General features: G+C 30.9%; 5 protein-coding genes across 8 annotated transcripts; 1 reads left to right on the top strand and 4 right to left on the bottom strand.

Moving 5' to 3' along the window:
• Window positions 1-47: 47 nt before the first annotated feature.
• LOC122629123 (probable ATP-dependent RNA helicase DDX49) lies at window positions 48-2,147 on the bottom strand. Its single transcript, XM_043812184.1, has 6 exons — window positions 1,893-2,147; window positions 1,493-1,686; window positions 1,071-1,415; window positions 832-1,004; window positions 411-766; window positions 48-329 (listed from the first exon to the last, which is right to left on the bottom strand). The coding sequence occupies exons 1-6, from the start codon at window positions 1,978-1,980 to the stop codon at window positions 103-105; spliced, it is 1,383 nt and encodes a 460-aa protein (XP_043668119.1). The 5' UTR covers window positions 1,981-2,147; the 3' UTR covers window positions 48-102.
• Window positions 2,148-3,042: 895 nt separating this feature from the next.
• Window positions 3,043-11,503, bottom strand: LOC122629202 (histone-lysine N-methyltransferase Suv4-20-like). Of its 3 annotated transcripts, none has more exons than XM_043812337.1 (9): window positions 11,078-11,501; window positions 10,099-10,344; window positions 9,821-9,986; window positions 9,575-9,745; window positions 9,371-9,499; window positions 9,090-9,279; window positions 8,609-9,020; window positions 6,731-8,524; window positions 3,043-6,616 (listed from the first exon to the last, which is right to left on the bottom strand). In XM_043812337.1, exons 2-9 carry the CDS (start codon window positions 10,323-10,325, stop codon window positions 6,220-6,222), a joined length of 3,486 nt encoding a protein of 1,161 aa, XP_043668272.1. In that variant the 5' UTR covers window positions 10,326-10,344; window positions 11,078-11,501; the 3' UTR covers window positions 3,043-6,219. The 3 variants fall into 3 exon arrangements, with proteins under 3 accessions (XP_043668272.1, XP_043668273.1, XP_043668275.1); XM_043812338.1 differs by lacking the exon at window positions 11,078-11,501 and adding an exon at window positions 10,703-11,048; XM_043812340.1 differs by having other exon boundaries at window positions 6,506-6,630; window positions 11,078-11,503.
• Window positions 11,504-12,099: 596 nt separating this feature from the next.
• LOC122629416 (mitochondrial ornithine transporter 1) lies at window positions 12,100-14,826 on the top strand. Its single transcript, XM_043812802.1, has 5 exons — window positions 12,100-12,522; window positions 12,803-13,039; window positions 13,119-13,282; window positions 13,406-13,678; window positions 13,772-14,826. Exons 1-5 carry the CDS (start codon window positions 12,438-12,440, stop codon window positions 13,949-13,951), a joined length of 939 nt encoding a protein of 312 aa, XP_043668737.1. The 5' UTR covers window positions 12,100-12,437; the 3' UTR covers window positions 13,952-14,826.
• On the bottom strand, window positions 14,643-17,487 carry LOC122629415 (FAST kinase domain-containing protein 5, mitochondrial). 2 transcript variants are annotated; one of them, XM_043812800.1, is made up of 7 exons: window positions 16,323-17,487; window positions 16,026-16,187; window positions 15,755-15,910; window positions 15,450-15,672; window positions 15,310-15,387; window positions 14,935-15,231; window positions 14,643-14,860 (listed from the first exon to the last, which is right to left on the bottom strand). In XM_043812800.1, exons 1-7 carry the CDS (start codon window positions 17,336-17,338, stop codon window positions 14,780-14,782), a joined length of 2,013 nt encoding a protein of 670 aa, XP_043668735.1. In that variant the 5' UTR covers window positions 17,339-17,487; the 3' UTR covers window positions 14,643-14,779. The 2 variants fall into 2 exon arrangements, with proteins under 2 accessions (XP_043668735.1, XP_043668736.1); XM_043812801.1 differs by lacking the exon at window positions 14,643-14,860 and having other exon boundaries at window positions 15,009-15,193.
• A 535-nt stretch (window positions 17,488-18,022) lies between these two features.
• Window positions 18,023-24,133, bottom strand: LOC122629500. The gene is made up of 4 exons (XM_043812987.1): window positions 23,915-24,133; window positions 18,712-18,812; window positions 18,405-18,597; window positions 18,023-18,327 (listed from the first exon to the last, which is right to left on the bottom strand). Exons 1-4 carry the CDS (start codon window positions 23,921-23,923, stop codon window positions 18,187-18,189), a joined length of 444 nt encoding a protein of 147 aa, XP_043668922.1. The 5' UTR covers window positions 23,924-24,133; the 3' UTR covers window positions 18,023-18,186.
• Window positions 24,134-25,142: the final 1,009 nt, after the last annotated feature.

The raw sequence follows: 25,142 nt of genomic DNA, 5'->3' as shown, positions 1-25,142 counted from the left end.
GATTTTGTACCTTTTTTGTAATACAAGTTGTTTCAAATACAAATGTATACATCATAAAGGTAAATTTATTTACATCATTAGAAATGTATAATTCAATCAGTATTATCTGTTTTCATTATGCGATATTTCTTTTTTTCTTTTTTGGAGTTTTCGACGTTTTTTATGTTCTTGTAAAATTAAATCAATTTCGTCTGGGTCTTTCCCTTCTAAGAGTAACTTTTTTCTCTTATTAATTATTTTCTTCTCAAAAAAATCAGCTTCATCTAATTTTATTTCTGCTTCTCTTTTTGCTACGGATACCTGGGTTAAGATTGTGACAACTTCTTCATCTACAAAGGATCAATTTTTGTTGTATATAAGAAAAATAGATTTTTTCATTACACAGAATTTAGTGTTGGAAAGTGTCTTACCATTTATCTTGTATTCAATTAATTTTGTTCCAATAATATCTTCAATCGCATGTAATAATTTTATATCATATGGTGTTATCAGACTAATTGCCATACCACCTTTACCTGCTCTTGCTGTTCTACCGACTCTATGAATATACTCTTTTGGTACGTTTGGTATCGTATGATTAATTACTAATTCTACGCCAGTTATATCTAAACCTCTTGCCGCGACGTCAGTTGCTATCAAAATTTTTATGTGATTTGACTTAAATTTATTAAGAGCTGCTAAACGTTCTTTCTGTTTTATCATTGCATGGAGTGCAACATTTATAAATCCTACTTCATTCAATGTCATGGATAACAATTGACAATTCCTGCAAAAAATAACATATTTCAAAAAAACTTGTGAAAGAAATATATATCTACAGATATCTCTTACTTGCAAGTATCTGTAAATATCATAATGGATCCAGTCTCATTTGTTATGCGAAATGTTCTTACAACTTCTACAAGAAAAGAATCAATAGCATCTTTGGGGCATAAAACATAACGTTGATCAAGTTCTTTCACTGTAGCAATACCAGATTCATCTTTTGCTTCCCACATAAATATCTTAAATAGTAATAATAAATGATATATATAGAGACATCATAATAGATATAAATATAATTGCCATACCTTCCCAGGGGCAAGATGTTTTGCTTTATCAAGAGCATCCGTTATCGTAGCACTAAATAACAAAACTTGTTTTTGTTTAGATAAAGTTGGAAGTATAATTTTTAGTTGTTCATCAAAAGATCCACCTAGTAACCTGTCAGCTTCATCCAATACTAAGAACTTAATTTTTTCTAAGGAAAATGTATTACAACTTTCTATATGATCCGCTAATCGTCCAGGAGTTGCTACAACTACATGTGGCTTTTTTGCTAATTCTAAACCTTGTACCATCATATCCATTCCTCCGACAATTACACATTTTTTCAAATTGATTGATTTTCCAATAGCAGCAAACTGATCAGCTATCTATGAATAGCACGTATTATAGATTGTAATCCTATATAAATAAAAGGTTTTTTAAAAATATTTTATAAAACACATACTTGAAATGCAAGTTCTCTTGTAGGTGTTAATATGAGAGCAAAAATGCCATAAGGATCTTCACATAATTTTTGTAATATAGGAAGTGCAAAAGCAAGTGTTTTACCACTTCCTGTCTTAGCACATCCTATACAATTATCGCCAGCAAGTATACGCGGAATACATTGTTGCTGAATTGGCGTTGGTTTCTTCAATCCTACAAATGTAAAGATATAAAATTAACAATTATTCTTTCGCGTAAAAAGGTTAGGTATAATTTAGATAAACAAAAGATCGTATACAAATAAAATTAAGTATTTGTTCTTCACGTACATAATAATGCTTTTACTTATGATAAAAATTTATAACATATATATATATGTATATAAACATAAAACAAAAAAAAAAAGTAATTATTTTTACCCATAGAATTGCATTGACTAATGATCCACGAATTAAGATTTAGATCGGTGAATGATTGACAATTGGAAATCATTTCACACTTTTGCATAGAATAATTATTTAAACAAAAACAAAATTGGTAAAATATAACAAAATAATATAATATGTTTATAATAATACGTGTCAAAAACCCGCGTTTTTTTACCAAGCATTTGACGCATGCTTCGCATCATACGATGGCGTAGCGGTATACATACATACATACATACAAACACACACACACACACACACATTGCCAAAAATTGATCATTAATTAGTTATATAAAAAATAATTTTGATAAAACAGTAACGCTATTAAGTTATCTAAATAATATATATGTTTTAAATATGTCTTTATATTATTTTAGTATATATGATTTAATACATCATTTGATATAAATAAAATAAATAAACATTCAGTTTTGTAATTATATTTTTCGTAATACGTGGGTTCCATTTCATTGGTGGATAAGTCGAAGGATACTAAACAGTGAGAAGAGTTTATATAAACATGTCGCTTATTTGTTCTTGTTTCCAAGTTGATCTGTTTGTATATATATTTTATTTTTCGATCTGTTTACTAAGATTATTACTGGTTGTACTCTCGCTGAAAGCAGTCGATACAGTAAAACTGTGCTATACTGTTTGTTAGACGTATTTTAGGACTTATATCGCTTTGTTCTTGTAGCATCAATTTGACAATAAGTAGTTGATACTGTGGTAATGAATTATTCAAACTATAAAATGGCAGATATGCATTTGATATACGGACTCGCCGAATGTTAATAGAAGTAAGACGTCTTTATGTGAATCGTTTCTCTAATAGATATGTTCCAGACAAGAAAAGATTCCAGCGATTAAATGAACGCCTACGAAATACAAACTCATTTAAAAAAACATAGGTCGTGTTTAGTCTGGATTTTTGTGAAATCATACAAATAATAACGATATAATGGTTATAAAAAAGAATACGTCTAAAAAAGAAAAAAGAGAAAGATAACACATACATGTACACAAAGAAAAACAGATTCGTATACACACGCACACGCGAAATAAATACCAGTCAAAGAATCGAGTCGAAAAAAGAGGAAAGAAAAGAAACACGTTTATTATGTATGGAATATCGAGCAAATATTGCGTTATGTGATTGATTTATTACTATATCTTAAATCATAGAAAATAATAATGTGATAATATACATTTTATATATATATTTTTTTTCATAAATCATTTGTCGAATTGCTCAACAAAGACAACAATACAATTATAATGTACAGATGAAGATGAAAATATGTTGAATTACTCCGATGAATATTCAAGAATATTTTTTTCCCCTAATGTCATACGTAAAACTCGTCTATAATTATTATAATAATTATAACGACATTGCACTCCGCAGTCTCGTATGTGCTAAAAAAGAATTTTTTTAGTGGCAGTGATGTAAATTCTGCCGACAATGAAAGCTACATATTTATGGGTTTAATAGTTATGAGATAGGTTTAATTTTGAAAATTTACTCGCACGTATCATTTCTTCTCAATTTTCTTGTTCGATAATACATATTTTAACGCATTCAAAATATGGACGTAGTATTTTCTTCATCGTGCAAATCCATCGAAAATACGTTATTCAAACTACATGAAGAACCACAATTTTATAATCTTCTATTGTCATATGAGTCTTTTTCTTTCATCATCGAAGCTTAGACAAAATGGGCCGTTACGTTTAGATTATATTTGAGATAATCAATGCATATAACGATTAACGTTATTATATAAAAAATTTTAATAAAATTCTATAAAATTCACAGAGTATTGAAATAAATATAAAGTAAACATTGTTTATGTACTTTTCAATTTTAGAAAAAAAGAAAAGGATCTTAACAAGTAAAAACTTTAATCTGATAAAATCCATTTTGTTTACTTTTTCAATTTTACATGCTTCTTTGTTAATTTCATTCACTACTTTATATAATTTAATAAGTGCCTATCTATAGAATATAAGAGTTACATGTAAATCATTGATTCTTGCATGTAAATAAAATATTGAACTTGTTGGTAAATAATTTGTTATAAAATTACTTTTAATTATGTATTGTTAAGTTGTCCTATTGTACCCATTACCTGTTTTCATGAGACATTGGAATAATATATCGAGGAGGCAATACTCATATTTTGTTGACTTAAATATTCTCCAAAGAAAGAGAAAACTAAGAAAAATATTTAGTATTATTTGATAATATTTACATTGCTTTTATCACAAAAATTATTGATACGAAACACATAAAAATATATTAATGATTGCTTGTTTTCATTGCATTTTGTACCATAGCCATGCAGAAAAGAGGCACAAAAATAGATATAATTTTTTACATATTAACTATTAGAGTTTAACTTCTGTCATATTATTTTGTATTTATTTATATATATGTCACTATGTTAATTCATAAGTATTTATAGTAAAAAAAAGCACTGTCTAAATCATATTACATGCGAACTGAAACAAGTTTTATGCAATTATAACTCATAAATATTTTTGTTGGAATTTTCAATATTTTTTCTGTTGGTGTCATCGCTGCTTACTTTGTTATTTATTATTATGAAGATATTTTTATTGCAATTGCAGTGATATAGAATCTGTCACTTGTAATTCCCCTTATAATTTGCCATAAGCGTTAGTTCCTAAATAATAAGCAAATATACACCTAATTATTAAATAACATATATAATACAGATCCAAATAGTACTTATATTACAAGTAACGGCCCATTTAGATAATAAACTTATTCATTATACCACGTAAAATATAATTGAAATAAGAACCTTTATCTGGTAAATATCTCAATAAAACATTACAATTTTATGTACAATAGCATATGCTCACACCAAAAGTATGTGCATAATTTTTTTGCTATTTAATGAATTTTAAAATGTTTTAAATAGGCTGTAATTTGTCAATAAACATAACAGCCTTTTACTATTAGTGCTATGTTAGCAATTTCGATTATAACATATAAATTCAAGTGATCACGTCACGTTATACCGATAAATATAACAGAAAATGTAATATTCGAAAGGTATATTATAACGACTGCTTGTAATCATCAAAAGAATCTGGATATTCAAGTAAGCATTTCATAGCCTGCGTCACTAACTAAATTTTCTTGTAATACTTCTTCATAATAATTTTAATGATAGCATTCAGTATACCCTGGTATGTGCAATGCTTTTCTTTGACATTAATTTGTATCAAGGCATTGTAGTACATCCAGATACAGAATACAAGTATGAATTCTTTTTACACACAAATATGTGTGTACATAGTTTTCAATAGGCACCAACGTACACACATATTTATATATAATATAAGTATTATTTACAATGTTATCATGACATTCGATCACGCATTTGGGAATAATAATTATTACATACTAGCTATTATTTAGCCAATTCAATTATTTAGTATTAATTATTATACATAGTATAAGTGTATGGATCCTCCTTTTTTATCAGTGTTGCCTGCAGTAACACACAAAGACACAGTGTGTAGTATACCTTGTCCTACTTAATCAGTTTTTCACCATTAAAAAAGAATTAATATTATATAAATTCTGCATGAGAAAAATTTTTCGATTTGATTCATTAATTTTATTAATTTATGTTTCAAATTGCCACTAAAATGTATATTTTTTTAATGTTTTATCACAAAACATCAAAGTTGGAAGAGAGTAAAGTTTTTCAGATATATGTCTATTAATATTTCGTTTACTAATCGACATAATAGAAGTAAAAAAAAAAAAAAAAAAATTGCTTTATCTAGATTACGATCACTTTTATTAGCAAGTCATTTTATTTGTGTAATATCTTTATGTACTTATATGAAACTATTTTGCACCAATATCTATGTATTATGGACTAATCTTACGATCTGATATAATTTGCCAATTTTTTTTTCACATATGGAATTTATAGATATTTCTTTTGTTTATATAAAAACAACATCATATCTTGTTCAATTTATAACCATATCTGGAGAACATTACTAGGCCTTTAGCTATTCGTTGTTATAGGAATAAGTACATTTTAATTTAAAAGAACAAGGAATAAATTAGGGAGTTAAGGAAAATTGGAAATATGGGTATAATTGTGACAATACTAATAGATCATTTTCTCCTTTGTTAATAATAAATCGTAAACAATAGTCATTAAGTCTTAAAGGACAAGGAGGCTTAAACTTTCGTGCGTAATTATAATCATAATAATAGTCTGTATAATCAATGATAGTGTATACACAATGAATTTTATAGCTGTTAAGAATGTGGCAGATCAATAGTGTGTGTTTCATTTCCAAAAATTAATCTTAATCTTTTCATAGGTGGCGGAGGCGGATCAAGATTTAACTCGCGTTTCTTGTGCCGTCTTTCTCGATCCCGAGTTTTATGTTTCTTCCGACGTTTACTTCTTTCCACTCCTTCAACGCGTAATACTTCGTATTCAGGCTCATAACTGTCTTCACTTAGACTAGTACCTGATTCTACAATATCATCTAAAACTGGAGAACGTTTCATACGTAATGTAAGTTTTAATCTACCACCAGTTCTTTCAGGAGTTGTAGGACAAACTCGACAATTACTACTATCAGTCTGCCATTGACACTCAGATAACGTTGATCTTTTTTCTATACTACCATTGTTGCAAACAGTCAATCTGAAAAAATAACACTTCAATTTTTGTTTATATATAATGTGGATATTAATTAAAAATATATAATATATATAATAAAAAATGTCTGAAATTAAAAGACATAACTGAAAAACATACCTTTTCAAACTCTCACCAACATCAACAGAGTTTTCTCTTGATTGGCTACTGATATCTGTTTCTGTCGTATGACTCAGACTACTAGATGGGGGCCATGGCTCTTCAGGCATCAATATCGGAGGATCAGTTTTATTATATTCGTTATTACACTGTACTTCTTGTAAATGCGACGAAACTCCAGATATATGACGATTTTCACATTTACCGCGTCGTATTATTGATGGTATACCAATATCCTCCAAGTTACTTTCCTTTTCACTAAATTCATATATATCACCCTGTATGCCTGAATCATCATCCGCTACTCCAATTTCAGAAGTCTGTGGTCTTTGCTGATCCCTCCTTTGACTCCTTGTCAGTCTACTTTTTTCCTTTTCCGTTTTAGCACAATTCTTTGCTACCACTGTATTTGCACTATCTTCCGTACGACATTGTGAAACAGTTACAATATCATTGAATCGAGATTTTGGAGAACGTTTTGTACTTTTCTGACTCTTCCGTGATTTTAGCGGCATGTCTGTTATCTCCTTCTGTTGATGCGTGGATCTTTTCATTGTAAAACTACAACTATCCTCAGAATTTGTATCATTAACACTCGCATTGCAGTCATTTTCTTCAATTCTACTTAAGTTTGTGCTAATTTCTTTTGCCATTAGAAGTTTAGATTCACTGTCTGTTGTACTGACTTCAGGTATTTCACAGTCTTCAGGTTTAATATCCACTTTGTTTTTAATATTTTTAAAATACATATTGCCTTTTGGATCAACCTCATTTGTATGATCCAAAATTGCATTACAAGACATTTGAACACTTTCACAATCACTCTTTATATTGGTAGTATCTTTAACAGTATCAAGTTCACAAAATCCAACAGTAACAGAAGTATTCGCTGGATCACTCACAAGATTTTCCACCTTTTCTTTCACTCTATCACATTTATCCACTATTATTATACTTGCAGTATCCATTTTGTGACACTCATCATCAGATCTGATTTCACACGGAATAGAAGGTGTTCTATTGGATTCTCGAAAATCAGTATTCCGAGGAATTTTTCTATATATCGCTGAATTATAACAATTGAGCTCCTGAGGAAATTCATTATATACAACATTACTATCATCTTTCACATCATCTACTAACACTGATTTGGAACATTTTGTTAACTTATTAATACAATTATTAGATATTTTTTCAGATGTTTCACAGAGGTTGCCTTTTTCATTAACATTTTGCGTATTCGCTAAAGTGCAGCAAAAAGTGTTAGATGTATTTGTATTTTGTAAAGCTGGTTCATGATTATTTGTGGCACTTATATGATCAACATGAGGCAGGGATGTGGAACTTACTTGAACTGAATCACAGGAATTTGTACTATAATGTCTTTTTTTATAACTGAAAGTGTCAATATTATTTATAATATTTGGATCAACTTCTACCGCAAGCTTAGGTATTTCTTTCTCTTCTACGTTATCGTCATTCGTATGTCTCGTATTTCCAACAATTAATCTAACAGAACATTCTTTCTGAAAGGCAGAGGAAGTTAATTGCTTTGACGCATTGCGAATTGAATTTCGAAGATCAGTCTCAAAATTCGGAGACGAAGATGATGTATTATGAACATGATGTTTCGGCACTCTCGAATATACGGTTTCTTTATCTACTATTGTTCTATCCAGTTCTTCTTTATGATCACTTGATTCTGTAGAAGTTTTTTCTATAGGTACATCCAAACAAGTGGACTCAGTTTTTTCATTATTCTTTGATCTCTTAGACTCTGTTCTCTTTTGAAGCCTGTATATGAATACATATAAAATCAATTTAAACAGGACAAACAAGATGGTATGAAATAAAATATTTAGTTTAATTGGATATTACCTGGAAGCTCTAAGACTTTGACCAGTTTTTACATTTCTTTCATTGCTGTTATTTTCGCATTTGTTGTGTTGAACTTTGTTCCTAAGATTTCTTGTCACAGAATTAGTACTGGTATAAGGATGAGGTCGAGAAGTTTGCAAGACATTTTCTCCATTATTTATTGACGACTGCTGTTGAGCAATATCTGAAAATCTACAGCCTTGCGCAATCAAAAGTTCCGCGTCATACTTTGTAAGTCCTTTGCGTCGCAATTCCTTCATACTAAGAGATTGCGGTGCAATAGCTGCATTGTCAACAAGGACTGCATTTTTTTCAGTTAAAGCACCATCAGCTTGTTGTTTGTTTCTACCCAATGGTTGCTGTCGATGTTTTGTTCTATTGATGCGGTTATCTGTTTCTCTCAAGCGGTATCCTAAAATGTTTCAAGATTTTTATGACAAGTGATATAAGATTCTTGCAAAACACTTTGTGTTTGAACTACCAGAAGAAAGTTCTTCTCCAGGTTTCTGGCTGGCAAATGCTCCAGTTCCTCTTCTTTCGCACGTTTCACATTCGCAATAACAATTTCCATCTCCAAAGAAATCTTCCGCGTAGAAACAAGTTATTTCCTCACCTATTTCGATATCTCGTAATACCTTGACGCACGCAGTATCTCGACCAGTGGCTACAAACTAAGAATATCAAAAAGTACATAAATGTATTTCATACATAAGGCATTGCAAAATAAATCTCATTAAATATGACAAATATATATTTATTAACTTTGCAATTGGCTCTGCAATCATGATTTATATATGCAGCAGGACCTAACCACAATTGTGCGCAATTTTTTCTGCAACTGTACATCACTGAAAAATCATTTTTTCCCGGGTGGAGCAGAGCAGCTTCTTCCTATATGAGAAAAGAAATATTATAGTTTGTTCGGATATACATAATTTGTTCTCAATTTGACGCACTCCAACAAACCTTTTCACTAAGTTCTGCGATACAACCAACAAGACAAGATATTTTTTCATGCTTTAACCATTTACGAGTAGCACATATTTTTGCTCCTTTTTGCTCTTCTAAACTATATCTATAACACGGTTCGATGGCAAATCCAGAATCCTTATCGAAAACTCTCAAATACCGATAAATCTATGAAAAATAATTTGTAACGTTTCTGAAATTCTTATCAAGTATAACAGGAAAATTCTTTTGAACATTACTCACATGTTTTTCCAAATTGATCTGTTGCTGTTTAGATTTAGTGTGTGGAAGTCTTGCCCCCCAATCCCCACCCATAAGTTTTTTATATGCCTTTTCGTAATTTTGAGTTTGGATAAATTCACAAATAATTTTGCGCAAGTCTTCCTTATTTGCTTTAGGTGGCCTGTATCTACAATTAAAAAAATATATAAAATCGAAAGTAAACAATAAAACATCTAGTAGAATAAAATCAAATTAAAAAAATTAAATTTAATTAACTTCGTTTAATTTATATAATATACCTTATATTCATTTTGTGAGTGGTAAATCCTAAATATGGATCTAGCACGAGGGAAGTAGCTAGGTCATCGTTATCTGAAAGTTCTTTTGGTGTCATTCCACCTCCACCTCCACCCCCGCTATTAAGGGCATTTGATTGCATTTTTGCACCAACAGATCCACCTAGCCTTCGCTCCTGCTTCCTTGCTGCAGCTGCTGAGCCTTGGATTGACAAGCAATCTACCACCATTCTGCAATCCGGACTTTTACTGCAAACACATGATAAAGTTATGACAGTTTGCAACGATTGGAAGGTACATGTCACATGCTATTTCATAAAATTCAAGTTATCATCCGTAATTAAACAGAAGGGCATGTTAGTTAATTTCAAGTTATTTTTTAATAAGATCGATCAAAAAACTCGTTGAACGTAGATTGAACGGGAAACGTATATTGTAAATAGTAAATATAACGAACTCATAGAAGTATTAATTAATATAGCTCCAATTGAATGCAAAAGATAGGTCGATCGGAATTCGATATAGTCGAAAGAAGCTTTCGTAATAGAAGAAAATGAAGAAGAAGGAATAAAAGACGAATGAAGAAGAAAGAGGGATAAATCTTTACTTGAAAAGTCATCGCGACCGTCTTGCAAGACAGCGGTTGGAAAAAGTTTTGTATAACACAGCGTTATCGATCGAAGCGCATACTGATTAAACCGTTTTGCATCGTCGATCGAATTGAGAGAAGTAGAGCGAATGTAAGAAAAACGCGGCCGTACGATCTTTCGTAATGTTTTTCAGTTATTTTGACAATTGTGCAGGAAGGTACGGACGAACGACGACCATGCCCTAAACGCTAATGGCGCAGGTAGAACCCGAGCGCTTTGCACGGCTCTGCCTTTTCGGAAGAGAAGCGAGCCGCTAAGTGGATTGATATCCCTTGTCAGTTAATTCTTCGGACTAAGGAAAATGCGAAGATTTCGCCAAGGAGCATACTTACCACGAAGGAACGCTCCTTATAACAGTATTCACGCATTTTCCCAATGATTCTCGACTATTTTCGGGCGCCGCGAAGACGCGTTCGGATCTATCATGGCAGATCCGATCGCGACGCACACTTTCACACTTTTTTGAGTAACGATCGAATCTGCAATTCGCCTAACGTTTCCTCTCGTCGCTGAGTTCGAGTCTACGCGAACTCGTTCTTTCTCTTTACGAAGGTAAACCTTCGGTGAGATCTTTTAATCGAGCTGATACGAGAGAAAATCCATCTTTTTGAAGTATACGACTGTCGCGTACGTCATGCATACACATATGTGCACTCTGGAATAGGCAGAGTACGATCATCGTTTAGGGACTTTGCTCAATGGACCATCGTAATTCCGATTCCTTCAGTCTTTTTCTTTTTCTTATTTTCTCCTTCTCCCTCTCTCTCTCTCTCTCTCTTTTGCGCGCGCTCGCTTTCTCTCTCTCTCTCCCTCTCTCTCTCTCTGTCTCTCTCTCTGTCTCTCTTTTTCTCGTTCTCTTATTTTCTTGAATATTTCATTACACGCGATTTTAAACGTAAACGTCCAAAGGATGATCTTTCGAGTACGATAACAAGATTAAAAGTGAATTTCTTGTCGTAAGGTCGGTACCTTCGTTCTATCTAATTTAAAGGGATTTGACATGTGCTGCTACTATCGCGTGTTAAGAAAGCGTCTAGAAGGTTTTAGTGATTTATTGCTTTTTATTTGGTATTTCTGCGTTGCCATAGTAACCATACATCGGTGTTTCTCTTTGCGTCTTTCTGTAACTTAGCAACATTATCAAGATATTTCGTTCAACAGTAACGAGCAATAATGATATGCGATCGGTATTATGTTAGAATAATTCATTCTTCCTGAGTCGAACATTTACATCCAAATAATCAAATTTTTTTTTTTTCGATTCGGAAAAAAATCGTTTCGGAAAATGGATAAATTAAGAGCATTTTATAAAAAACTTAATTTTGTAAATAACGAATAAAAAGAGTTAAATATTTTAGAGAAAATATTTAACGGCGACAATTTAACGGATTCTTTATTTCGATCAAATGCAAAATCTGATGTCGAATTTTATTTATGTGAGCTTATCTGCTACAGATTCTATATTTGTGATAAAGACTACGAATGCCGCTGTTATCAAGCACTCGATCCCTAACTGGATCATAATGTAACCTATAGATCTCGTAATGCGCATGCGTTTATATTTACGGCCAAAGCCACAGATTGGAAGGCTCATTTCAATCAAAGTTTCGAATGTTGTTCAAGCACGTGTTTATCGTATTTGTACTTCCATTCTTATCGTGTATATAAATATAGTATTCATAAAACTTAAAAATGACGCTTGAATCCGTAGAAAAAAAACAAGATTATATGAGCAATTTAAAGGATGGATTCATCGATTTTGTCGCTGGTTCACTCGGTAAATTTATAATAATAAATTCCAAATATTGAGTCATTATCGTGTCTTATATTTTTATTTCTGATTCTTTCTATCAAAGAATGTCAGTTTAAGTCTTTTGTACAATCGTTATTTATAAAGTGATATCTCGTCATCTCGTGACTTGCAATTCTTCAAGTTTGTTTCCAAATAATCATCTCTTTAATATTTTTTAATTGATAAGAGAACGATATTAGACAATCGATATAATGAAAAGAAGTCATGATAATAGTTTTTCAATGAAAATTTTTCATTTTTATAGGTGGAATAGCATTAGTATATGTCGGTCAACCATTGGATACAGTGAAAGTAAAAATGCAAACATTTCCATCTATATATAAAGGAATGATAAACTGCTTTGTAAAAACGGTAAAAACAGATGGAATAATAAGAGGTTTGTACGCAGGAACTGTGCCCGCTGTTGTAGCTAATGTAGCTGAAAATTCAGTATTATTCACTGCTTACGGTGGATGTCAAAAAGTTGTTTCCAAGATATTAGGTAAATATTTTTTTGAAGATAGTTATATTATTCATTGTAAATCAATCTTGTTTTCTAACTTTATACGTATAATATAAAGGTATAGAAAAAGTTGAGGATCTCAGTTCACTAGGCAATGCATGTGCTGGATTTTTTGCTGCATTCTTTTCTTCATTGACATTATGCCCAACAGAACTTATAAAGTGTAAATTACAAGCAATGCACGAAATGCAAAATCAAATGAATACAACGAACAAAATTACGGTAATGAAAAACGATCCATATACTTTTTCATATACAGAATATATATATATATATATATATATATATATATATATTATAATATATTATTAAAATATTATTTTGTGGATATTAATTATTGTATAGACACGAATAGGACCATGGGAGTTGACAAGAAATATTCTTAGAGAACAAGGTATAAGAGGTTTATTTATGGGACTAACGTCGACCATAGTCAGAGAAATGCCAGGCTATTTCTTCTTTTTTGGTGGATATGAAGTTACAAGAGAGCTTTTAGCAAAACCAAATCAAAAGAGAGATGATATTGGTTGGCAGAAAACAATGATAGCTGGTGCTGTGGGTGGTACGGTTCTCTGGCTTGTAATTTTTCCAGCAGATGTAGTTAAAAGTAGAATACAAGTCAGTAATATCTTTTGATTTATTCAATGATTCATTCCAATAATATTTAATAATTTTGATATTTTTATTAATCTTTCGTTATCATTTTTGAAGGTACAAAATCTAAAAACACCTGCTTTAGTGGTCATGAAAGATATCATAGAACAGGAAGGAATTGGGGCATTGTACAATGGTTTAAAACCAACTTTAATAAGAACAATACCAGCGACTGCAATGTTATTTATAACTTATGAATATAGTAAAAAACTAATACACGGATTTGTTAATAATTAACTTTCTTTTATATCATTCCTATTTGTTGATGTATATATGTATTACTATATTAAGATATAAAAAAGGACAAATGAAGAATAATGATAATATACAGAGTGTACTATTTAATTACTTAATGCTTTTATGCATTAGGAAAAATGTCTTAGGCAGAAATTGTTTTAATTGAATTAACATATTTTATAAATGGTGAAAATATTTTTTATAGTCAATTTTATTCTCTAAAATATTTAGTCGAAATTAGTGGTAATCACTTAGCAGAGGCTTATATAAAATATGTATATAGTACCAAATTTCGAAAGTTTTGTAATTTACAGAAAATCTATGATGCAAAGTAATACCAGTATAGATAAATAAAATCGTTAGAAAATACTGGATTGAAATTTTTTAAAATGTCAATAATACAGAAATGAAATATCATGGTCTTGAAATCATATATTTTTGGAAAAAATAGGTGGTTATTTGTTTTTATTTCAAAGAATTAAATTTATTCTGTTTGAAGTTTTTTACTATCTATTAATGTAAATTACTTTCTATAATTTTAGAGATCGTAGGAATGATGATGTTTAGAAAAGATTACACTTGAAAAAATGTAATTTATACTTGAAAAAGTATGTCTGTGATATATGGTTTCTTTTATAATATATTATGTTTCATATATATGTGTAAAAAATAGAACAGGAATTCGATCGAGTTTATAGTAAATGAATACTATATTAAAGAATAGATTACATATAATACATATATTATTAAGTGTAACATTGCGAATGTAATATTAATTTTTTAACGAACTCAAGTTTTTATAAAGTTAAGTTAAAAATAGAAGAAATATTACGTATTTTTTATGAGATGTAGTAAATAATCCTTTTTCTCTCTTATATTTGAATGTTTTAACCAATCATTACCTGTTATCTAAAATATAATTCACAAATTTTATTTTATATTAAAATTAACGATTTGTATCAATATAATAATATTAAACTTACTAGAATAGGTGTGTATCCAATATGTTTTAGTTGCCTTAATTTTGCTACTATAATACCTGTTGGTTCATTAGTTTCTCTAATTGTATGTTTATAATGTACTACGACAAGTACTATCCATTTTACGTTTTTTGGAAATGTATCATCTATTCTCTTGATCTTAATATCAGGTATTTTTGATAAAATTGATTCAGCTGAGATAAAATTCTGTTTTTCATCCAGACCAAATACAACATGATTTTTTACAGAATGAGGTAATATTCTACCAGTATACAAATTTATATCATTCAGAATGATTTCCTAATATTAATATATTATTATATTATTGTATCATTTATACACATCAATTCTTTAATTTAAATACAAATATAGTCATACCTTCAAGACATATATAATTTCAGTAAATATCTTGTCTATCATGGATTTGCTGTTCATTTGCATTATCTCCCATTGTCGCTATTAAAAATGCACACATTATTAAAGTGTAATCTTTCAATATATATTACTTACATATATACCTTTGTTGAAGTTAGAAGAATACCTTCTGAAAGGAATGGACCGGTATACTCTGGTTTTTCTATCTTTAGATAATATTCTAATAAAGAATGTTCCCAGCCAAGTATATAAGCATCAGTTCTTAAGTTTATAAAAGATGGATCCATTGCTAATTTTATCAAATGGAGGGGAAATACACCTCTAATTGCTAAATATCGTAATATACTAACATACATCCATGGATATCTATAAAAGAAACATTAAAGCTTGTCTACATTTAAAACCAATTTTGATAAATGATAAAAGTATAGTTTTAAAAAGTACTTGCTTAAATATCTCTGTCTTATCATTAGATAAACGACTAGTAATTTCCTCAATTATTTTATCATATATAGGATGTGTAGTGTCAACAGAGAATATATTTAAGGCATATGTTAATTTCTCTATATCTTTTAATCTTGCAGTCTTTATTTCATTATACATCCTAAATAATTGCATGAAAGTTTTATTATTCTTCACAAATTGGTTTATTTATAAATTTTTCTAAGAAAAATATATGTTTATTATTTTTAATTCGTATTAAACATATTTAGAATTACCTTGTTATAACTGTATCCAGTAATGGCTTCATGTACATATGTACTTTAGCATAAACATGTATTATATGCATTAAACATTGTAAATTGAGTTTTGGAAGAATTGGTATAATGCTATCTAGTAACATTTTGAAGTTAATCATTTCGTCATATTTCATGCTATACCTGTAAGTGATACATACAATTATTTTATTATTATTATTAATTATACATATATAAATTTAGTAATATATATATATTTCTTAATTATAGTAATATATATATATTTCTTAATAATATTAATTATCAATAAATCATTACCGTATCAGTTTTAATAAAGCTGATATGGTAATATCATCTGCTTTGTTTATTTCACAAATTAAACGATTTATGATTGCTTTTATAAGTTTGGGATTTATAATTTTTGTCTTACTTTTAAAAAATCCCATTGCTATTATACCTAATTCATTTATAGAAAGATCATTTAAATGTTCTTCTAAAATGACTTCTACTTCATACATATTTAATGGAGTTTTACGATTAATATTAACAAGAAACATAAGTTGTACTAAATTTTTTGGTGTTAGTTTGTTCAGCTTCGAATTCATTTTTCTTAATAATTTCCATATAAAATTACTATTTTTATATACGTCAAGACAATAAAATGCATCAGCTATTAAAAACATTTTATTAATAGACCATTGTTTATATTGTTTTTCACAATGCTTATCAAGCAATTTAATTAAATCTTTAAAGCTTTTTGTATCTTGTAAATATTTTTGAAATGGTAATAAATTAAATAATACTTCTTGTAGTAAATTATCTGTAAGATTATCAATATTTTTCTTTAAAGCATCCAAGATACATTCATATCTTATTTCATTAACATCATCATCACTTTTATTTATGATATTATGTGACAATATCCTGAGAGCAGAAACTATTTCAACGGTATCAACTGTTGACCAATTTTTGTTTAATAATTTGTTTGCTTCTTCGTCTGTAACTATTACTTCCACTTTTCTGTCTGGTACAATTGTTTCATTGAAATGAATAGAATGTTGAAGATATTGACGAGCATATTGATTTTCCGTAATTCGACCATCTGAATTTACATCGTCGTACATATATAAGTCTTGGTCATTGCACCGTTTTCTTTCATTAATAAATTGATTACCATATGTCCGAACATTAATCACATAATTGAATTTTTCTTTGCATTTTACCATTTTATTTATTATTCCTGATTTATAATTAATATTGCGAGATAACCTCAAAACTAAATCTGCATGATTTCTACACTCTTTTTTAATAATCGATTTTATTAAATTATTCATATTAAATAGCTAATTCCTTTAATTATGTAGTTAAGAATCAAATGAACGTTTCTTTTATTTATAATAACTTTAAATAAGAACACAATATTACTTCAGTGGTTATAAGATTCGTGCGAAATATATAAACACACATAACCACATATTCTTTCGATAGAGACTACGGAGTCATGCGTTTAGCAAGTATATTCTATATATATATATATATATATATATACACACACACATACACACACACGTTTTTACTGAATTTTTCTTTGTTTTCTTATACAGTTTAGAAATGGTTTATAGAGGAAGTAAATATCGGTAAGTAGATTGAAAATGATACAATGATTCGATATTTCATTAATCTTTATTACTTGGAGGAATAAATTTTCATTATTTGTACAAGATACTCGTACTTTCAACACACACATATCATATGTAGATGAAAATAGAGAGATTTTGACATCTTACAGAATATAATAAATATATTTTTTTAATCGTGGTTTTTATTTTCTTAAGTATATCAAACGAATATAGATGATACAAGATCTATTGTTGTTCTACGTTACTTATGTATATCACAAGCGAAAAATAGTACAAATATATTCGCAAAGCAGAAAAGACAAGGCGAAAGGAAATAATTCTTCTTCTTCGATGTATTTCTCAAGAAAATTAGTACGTATTTTTAATTTCAAAATTTACACATGCATATACACGAGGAAATAAATGTACATAGATCTGAATACGTAAATAAGATTAAAAGTCAATGTATGAAATATGAGCAAAAGAGTAAGGCATTTATAGAAAATTAAAATTTGTGAGATATTTGCGCTTAACACATGACATTTATTTCGGTATTCTTCAAATTAATAGTCGTTCGAGTTGGTCAGGTCTGATAGAAAGATCGCATCGATCAACGGTATTCTTTGGTTGATATACTTCCTTTTTCTCGATTGTTTGTCATAATCCGAACCGTAAATATCGTAGATGGTATCCAGACTGACTCCCTAAATAAAAGGAAAATATTCAAATATCTGCATCTAAAGACTCATCTAACAATAAGTGAAACTTAGCAGTTACTTACGCTCTCGAGAAGGCTTTTCCAAAATTTAGATCTTGGATTCGAGACGAAGTGTCGATTGGTCTCCTGTGATTTCATTTCGCCATTCAAACAATTTCTATCCCTTTTGGATTCATCGCATTCTTTATAAACTCCAATTGTATTCATTCGTTTCTTCAACATCTGACCTCGACAAGTAGGGTGATAGGGAAACTTTCTACAAAATGACAATCAATATTCAAATTATATCATTATCATATAATAGTTCCTTATTTTTATTACATATTAAATATAAGTAAATTAATAATTATTAACAAGTGTATGTACTTACTCGCAATCCACATCGTCGAACCAACTGTAGTCCGACCATGCTTGTACACAGCAAGCGAAGAGAGGGATGAAGATAATGCATCGCCGAAAGAAATTCTTAAACTGAAACATTCATTGTTACATAACAAATTTAGATTCATTCATTTAAAAGCATTATAATGCGAATACTAGCAACTTTTATATTATATAACTCTATATATGTTTACTTTGTATGTGTAATATAATGAAAATATAATAATTATATTATAACTAATGAAATTAAGAATCGTATTGATATAAGAGAAAACAAGCGTCCGATATTTTTATATTTTCTAGGACATGCGTCAATTTAAAACAAAGAAATCTCTTTGGTCGCTTCAAATATAGTTTCTCTTGTTAGTTTCAGTAACGAGTACGACGGGAATTGACGAAAAACAGTGTTGTTTCTTTCACATAAGAGAAAAAGTATAAAAGGAAAAGAAAATAATTTGCTCCTATAACTGGATATATGTTGTCCAACATTTCTCTTGAAAATAATAGGATCTTACGATAGAAGATGTTTCTATCGAGCGTGCACCACACATTTCTCATATTTTTTCTACAATATTTGTCGAGTTATAGCAGTAAAACTACGACACATGATAAGTACATACACCACATTTGGAATAAAAAAGAGAACGAAAAGATGGACATACGTCGAAAGATTCTCGAAGATCGTCGAAATGAATAATCTTTATTTGTTATATCGAATACTAATCGGAAGAAGAGATCGATGTTCTTATAAATCGTACAACGATTTTGTTTTCGTTATTTTACTCGATACTCGAATTATTAGAAAAAGACATTAGAATTCTCGTCTTTACTCTTCAAAATGGGATGGTAAATTGTGAGTAACTATCGAAGGGATTGACGCACCGATCACGTAGCGTACACCTCATAAAAGAGTCTCGCGTGATGCCTTTTTCGAATATGCGACCGATAACTTTCTTTTCCTCGGTTCATTTCGTCTTTATCCTTGTTTATCGTTATTTATCCTATAATAAGTAAGAATATCTACCAACGAGAATACTTACGTCTTTCATTATTCTGCGTGTTTGTATGATCTTCGCGTCTGGATTTTCAAATATTTAAAATCTCCAAAACAATCTCATCACTCACGAAGGAACACTTAAAAATTTAATTGATTTTTATGGTAATCGATATTCAATGGTAAGCATTTTTCTTCGACGGATAAATGCGTCGATCTTTATCAGTTAACAAGTAGCAATAAGCGATGAGCAAATACGAATTCACCGAATTGTTACCTCCACAAAGATTACTTACTCGCAGAGGGGTAAAAAAATATAGCGAGATCACGAAAGAAACTTTGCCTCGGCATCGATCGTTCTTCCCTTTTCATTTTATACCGCATTTAATAAAGTAGAATATTCAAGCAAAATCATATATATGTATGTATGTATGTATGTATGTATGTATGTATGTATGTATGTATGTATGTATGTATGTATGTATGTATATATTTATATATCAAATATATAATAACGTTGAGAAAGTGTGGGAGAGAGAGAGAGATTTTAATGATATTAACGCAATCTTCTTAATCGTACGTTCTCGTATCGTTAAATCAATAAACTTGTCCATTTTGACGAGTTTAATCAGTCTTACTTGAACGATGATTTAAAATAAGATTTAATATATTTGGATAAAATTTTCTAAGGATTTTATTGCGGATCATTAGTTTGCCTCAGCCGTGGATTCGCTCGTCGATTGAAATTTTATCAAAGGACCCACACACGCACACATGTTAAAGAGAGAAAGAGAGAGAGAAAGAGAGAGAGAGAGAGAGAGAGAGAGAGAGAGTAGGTGTTTACGCGAATGTCGCAGCTGACTGAATTTAGTTAATTAGCGGCAATCGAAATTGCGGAAATTATACAAATGGATTGGTGGTGTAGCTTGAAAAAGGCCGCTGGTAGCCGCAACAATTGCAGCGTCTCCTTTTCATAGATGGATGTATTTTGACGATTTACACAATTATTTGCGAGTGATCATCGATGTGAAGGTTTATTAAAAAGAAAATTAATGGTTATTTGCATCAATATACCGAAATATTTCTGAACGAGTTTTTGTGCTGATTCACTGAAAACGATATCGAAGTTTTTCGAAACTCATCGTAAATGGAGAGAAAATCGATGGATTCGTGGAATTGATAATAAAAAGAAATAATGAGAGAAAAGAAAAGCGATCTATTCACATAGAATATTTGTTTTTGTTTTTATAAATATCGTTTGGAAATCATTCAATCATTCGTTCTTCTGAAAAGCATCACGGCGAAAGTATCTTGTTTATAAATACGAGTTTATGTATAACCATTTCGGTCGTTAGCGTCGACAATATGCTTAATGAAAAATAAGTATTAATCTTCGAAATATTTACGAATATACCGAGTATAACGCGTTCTTTCTTAGTTATGAAATATTTACATTTTATGAAGCATCGTACAACTACAACGTAACATTAGAAACATTGCGTTAAGATCATAGCAATACTCTCTCTCTCTCTCTCTCCCTCTCTCTCTCTCTCTCTCTCTCTCTCTGTTCCTCTCTTTCTCTCTCTGGATTTTTACATCAAGCAATGCGTGTAAGATGCCAAGATGACGATTTACGATCTAATTATGCGGCCACGTACAAGCTTCGTATAAAGTAACACCATGGGGTCACGTTATTAGCAAGATTAATCAATAAACCTTTGAGCGCGAAACGCGTCGATTCGCGATACACGATGAGTTTCGTTGTACGTATCACCTTCGTACTTTGATTAAATAGCTTTGACGTAATATCGATTTCATATTTTATTAATTAATCGCTAATTTGTATTTTGCGAAAATGAAATGGAGAAGCGACGATGAAATTATCTAGGATAGGACTCTATGATATAGATTTTGATATCAATTTACAAAGCCATGATAAACTCTTAACCGAAACTTTTAGCCGATGTTTGTGAAGAAAGATAGTAAACTATGTTCACAAAGCGAAATCTATTAAAATAGATAGATCATCGAACAGTTTTTGGAATCGATAGTGGACTAGCCAAAGAACGAATGACGCCACGTTTACTCAATCGCGAAGGTTTTTCCGAAATCGGAGAAGTGGTGAAAAAAGATATCGAATAGATTGTAAGATGAGAAATGGTTAAACGATTAGAAAGCGAAAAGAAATAATAGAAGGGAAATTTTAGTCGATTTTCTGCAAAAACGTTTCTACCCCGCTGACTCGTGATATCCGGTTAAAGTTCGTATAATAGAAATCTTTAACGTTCACCCTCTCCATCATTTTCGAGATTCTTATAATACCGGGCTTCCTTTAAGCGAAACAAATGATAGAACAATGATTTTGATTTTAGAAACTGCCGTCACGTTTGACGAAATCTACACGAGTATTCTTGATCCATACAAAAATTCATAAGATTTCATCAGCATTTGTATTGACGATGTTGAATTTACAATGATTGATAACGAACAAAAAGATGATACGTCGATGGTTTGCATTTTATTCGATATTCTTCGATACGACAAAAGGAGAAGGGAGAGACGGTAATAACAATAGAGATAGAGATACAGATAGAAACGTAACGCAGTTTCTCTATCGCGGATGTAGGACGTAGCGGCGACTCTCTGTCTCGTGGCATATAAAAAGATTCCTTTTTCTTCGAGCTCCGTTGCGTCCCTCTGTCGCCATTGAATCTTTTCTTTGCTTTCGCGCAAAATTCGAAGGCTCTTATTTTTCGATTTTATCAAGATCAATCGACGAGGTCGTGGACCGCGATCTTCGATTCTTTACTTCGCGTTAAGCGTTTAGCCTCGTTTTCGTCTAATCCCGTAAATATCCTAATTCATTAGCTTGATCCACGAGAATCTTTTTAAATCACGTATCCTTTTTACCAAATTGTTTTTTTCTTCTTCTTCCATCCTTTAGTCTTTATTTCTAGTGTTTTATCGCGGTTTATCATTTACAAGTTTTCTCTTCGGTTGATTATATTACGCGACTTAATTACAAATAGATTAACGCTTCATTTAAATACAATTTTACAAAGGATAAAATATTTATAAGGTGATTTCTATGGTTCTGTAACTAATGTTGATAAAATTATTTTGGTTCAATTTTGAATAGATTAAACTCGCAAAATGAAATTTAATCCAATTTTCGTAAATTCGCGAATACGTAATAAGGTACGATTGGACGCAGGAAAATGAAATACTTTTCAGCATTTCTAGATTTTTGGAAGAGCAAAAGTTTATTTGGCAACTGCACAAGTAGACGCAGTGTCTTGGATGTAGCTATCTATCTGTGTATATACTCGTTCGTATTTTCTCTTTGTATAGTGATAATCATAAATAATAGAAAGGATTTTACATCAAAAGTTCGTTAAAAGTGCAAAGTTTTTTGTTCTAACATTTAAGTACTTACGTTGAATGAAATTTATTCGCGAATACGGGTATCCTGCATTTCTCAAGTAATACTCTAATTATATTTTTGGCATGTAGATACTTTTTACAGACTTTAATACGATTTGTTATCGACGTGTATACGAGGAAACGAACGAGCGAAAGTTTAAACAATTTTCGTAGCACATTTTCCGAAGTGAATTTTACGAGTAGTTCTGACGTAGCTAAATACGCTTGCGTTTTCAATTGCTCTTTCGAGATACGAAACGAAGGGTTATAAAGGACTGCGTCCGAATGTAACTTCCTGCCCGAATAATAATCTACAAAGTAGTAGTCGTTGAAAAACTTGTTCAGCGAATTTCAACCTACTCTCGTTTTCTCAATATCGAGAAGATTTTCTTATTTTTTAAAAAAAATACATATAAACGCTACGATTTGTCTTTTTACGATTCAATTTTCGATATCGCACGAAGAAAGAATTACTTTAATTGTAAAGTGGAAAAAGACAAATTTAATTGTAAAGGAAAAAAAAAAAGAAAAAGAAAAAGAAAAAGTAAGCTCGTCACTTTCTCCTGTGTATCACTTTACGATATGATTTAAATTGAAGAGAATCTTTAGTAATCTTCTTAATCGTGAAACACGAAACGCACTGACATAAGAAAGGTAAAAGAAAAAAGAAAGAAACAGTCACTTTTATGATCAACTAATGATCGACAAACAAAGTAGAAGAAGAGGAAAAGAATAAGAAAAAGAAACAAGCGGAGAGTCGGATTTTAATCCTCACCGTCGACATTCTTGCGTTGGAAATCTTCAAAGTCGAAGAAATATCTTGTGGCAGATCTCCTTATTCTGAGGATTCTCAAGTAAGAAGAGGCAACCACCACGAGGTTGTCACGAGGCACGAGTTTCTGTCGAGGGTGGCGGGTCGTCGTTCACTGGGTAAAATAAGGAGGGGGTTGTTGGTAGCGCGGAGTTTGGAGGTTACAGGGCGAGTGATTGGTGGAGCTTGCGCGGGCTACATTTATACCGAGCGCGAGCTCTCACCCCCTTCTTGGTTCTTCTTCCGTACCACCAAGAGATTTCTCCTACAATCCTATCCACCATTGTCGATGCTTGCACCACCACCACCACCACCACCACCACCACCACCGCCAACACCACCACCACCACCACCACCACCACCGTTACTACCAATACCACAAACCACCACCATCGTCGTCATCGTCATCCCCGCGTTTCTCCTTTTCCTGACAGGACGTACGCGATTCTTATTACGTCATCGAGCTTAGTCTCCACCCAGAAATTCACGATAATATTACAGAAAATCCAACGAAACCACGAACGATGCCAGAAGAGGGAGTAAGAAAAAGAGAAAGAGGAAAGAGAAAAAATATAGCCGGCAGACTCCGCGTCTCGACATCGAGCATCGACGTTTCTTAAATGTGCTTATGAATGAACTTTCATGAATGACGCCACGATATTTGTGGCTCCGGTTGTAGAGGACCGTCTACACAATGAAAATATCAATGAGAGAAACTGGCGTAAGTCAACGAATCGTGCGAAATCAAATTGACTTGCATTTTTCTTATTCTTCCAAAAATTTGACTGTCGTCCGTTGATTGCTGTCTTTGATTTATCTATACACCTATGTTCCTCCATTCTTTTTTCATAAAAAAAGCTTTTTAATTAATTATTAACAATGAGTTCGCAAAAGTGTACATTCTTTTTAATTTGAGATTTTCATTTATTTTCTTAGTAAAAAAACATTCGACGAGTCTCGGAGTTCTAGTTACGATTATGTACGCACGATGAATTTACGTGGGAAGGCGCATTCGAAATGTTTGAAAGAAATCAAGAGTCTGGAACTGGTGCCCTTCGAAGATCTTAATTTCAAAATGAACTTCGCAATTTATATTTATAGTTACATATATATCTATATATATATTTGATATATCAGTACCGTGGAAGAAGATACACAATGGTTACTTTTATGTCTACAACGAAGGCTCCTT

Source organism: Vespula pensylvanica, chromosome 5, assembly GCF_014466175.1.
Source record: "Vespula pensylvanica isolate Volc-1 chromosome 5, ASM1446617v1, whole genome shotgun sequence".
Lineage (NCBI taxonomy): Eukaryota > Metazoa > Arthropoda > Insecta > Hymenoptera > Vespidae > Vespula > Vespula pensylvanica.
This window is presented reverse-complemented; position numbering and strand designations above follow the sequence as displayed.

Bases quoted from the DNA above. Each gene is read 5' to 3' on its own strand.
- LOC122629123 (XM_043812184.1), bottom strand. From the start codon at position 1,980: ATGCAAAAGTGTGAAATGATTTCCAATTGTCAATCATTCACCGATCTA. The intron at 1,005-1,070 runs GTATGGCAATTA...TTACTATTTAAG, and splicing joins AACATCTTGCCCCTGGGAAG to ATATTTATGTGGGAAGCAAA. The intron at 330-410 runs GTAAGACACTTT...GATCCTTTGTAG, and splicing joins AATTGAATACAAGATAAATG to ATGAAGAAGTTGTCACAATC.
- LOC122629202 (XM_043812337.1), bottom strand. From the start codon at position 10,325: ATGGTGGTAGATTGCTTGTCAATCCAAGGCTCAGCAGCTGCAGCAAGG. The intron at 9,987-10,098 runs GTATATTATATA...TTTTAATTGTAG, and splicing joins ACTCACAAAATGAATATAAG to ATACAGGCCACCTAAAGCAA. The intron at 8,525-8,608 runs GTAATATCCAAT...ATTCATATACAG, and splicing joins CAAAGTCTTAGAGCTTCCAG to GCTTCAAAAGAGAACAGAGT.
- LOC122629416 (XM_043812802.1), top strand. From the start codon at position 12,438: ATGACGCTTGAATCCGTAGAAAAAAAACAAGATTATATGAGCAATTTA. The intron at 12,523-12,802 runs GTAAATTTATAA...TCATTTTTATAG, and splicing joins TTTTGTCGCTGGTTCACTCG to GTGGAATAGCATTAGTATAT. The intron at 13,283-13,405 runs GTAATGAAAAAC...ATTATTGTATAG, and splicing joins ATACAACGAACAAAATTACG to ACACGAATAGGACCATGGGA.
- LOC122629415 (XM_043812800.1), bottom strand. From the start codon at position 17,338: ATGAATAATTTAATAAAATCGATTATTAAAAAAGAGTGTAGAAATCAT. The intron at 15,388-15,449 runs GTATATATGTAA...CATTTTTAATAG, and splicing joins TTCTTCTAACTTCAACAAAG to CGACAATGGGAGATAATGCA. The intron at 14,861-14,934 runs GTAAGTTTAATA...ATTATATTTTAG, and splicing joins TTGGATACACACCTATTCTA to ATAACAGGTAATGATTGGTT.
- LOC122629500 (XM_043812987.1), bottom strand. The intron at 18,598-18,711 runs GTAAGTACATAC...GTCATTTTGTAG, and splicing joins TTCGACGATGTGGATTGCGA to AAAGTTTCCCTATCACCCTA. The intron at 18,328-18,404 runs GTAAGTAACTGC...CCTTTTATTTAG, and splicing joins GGAAAAGCCTTCTCGAGAGC to GGAGTCAGTCTGGATACCAT.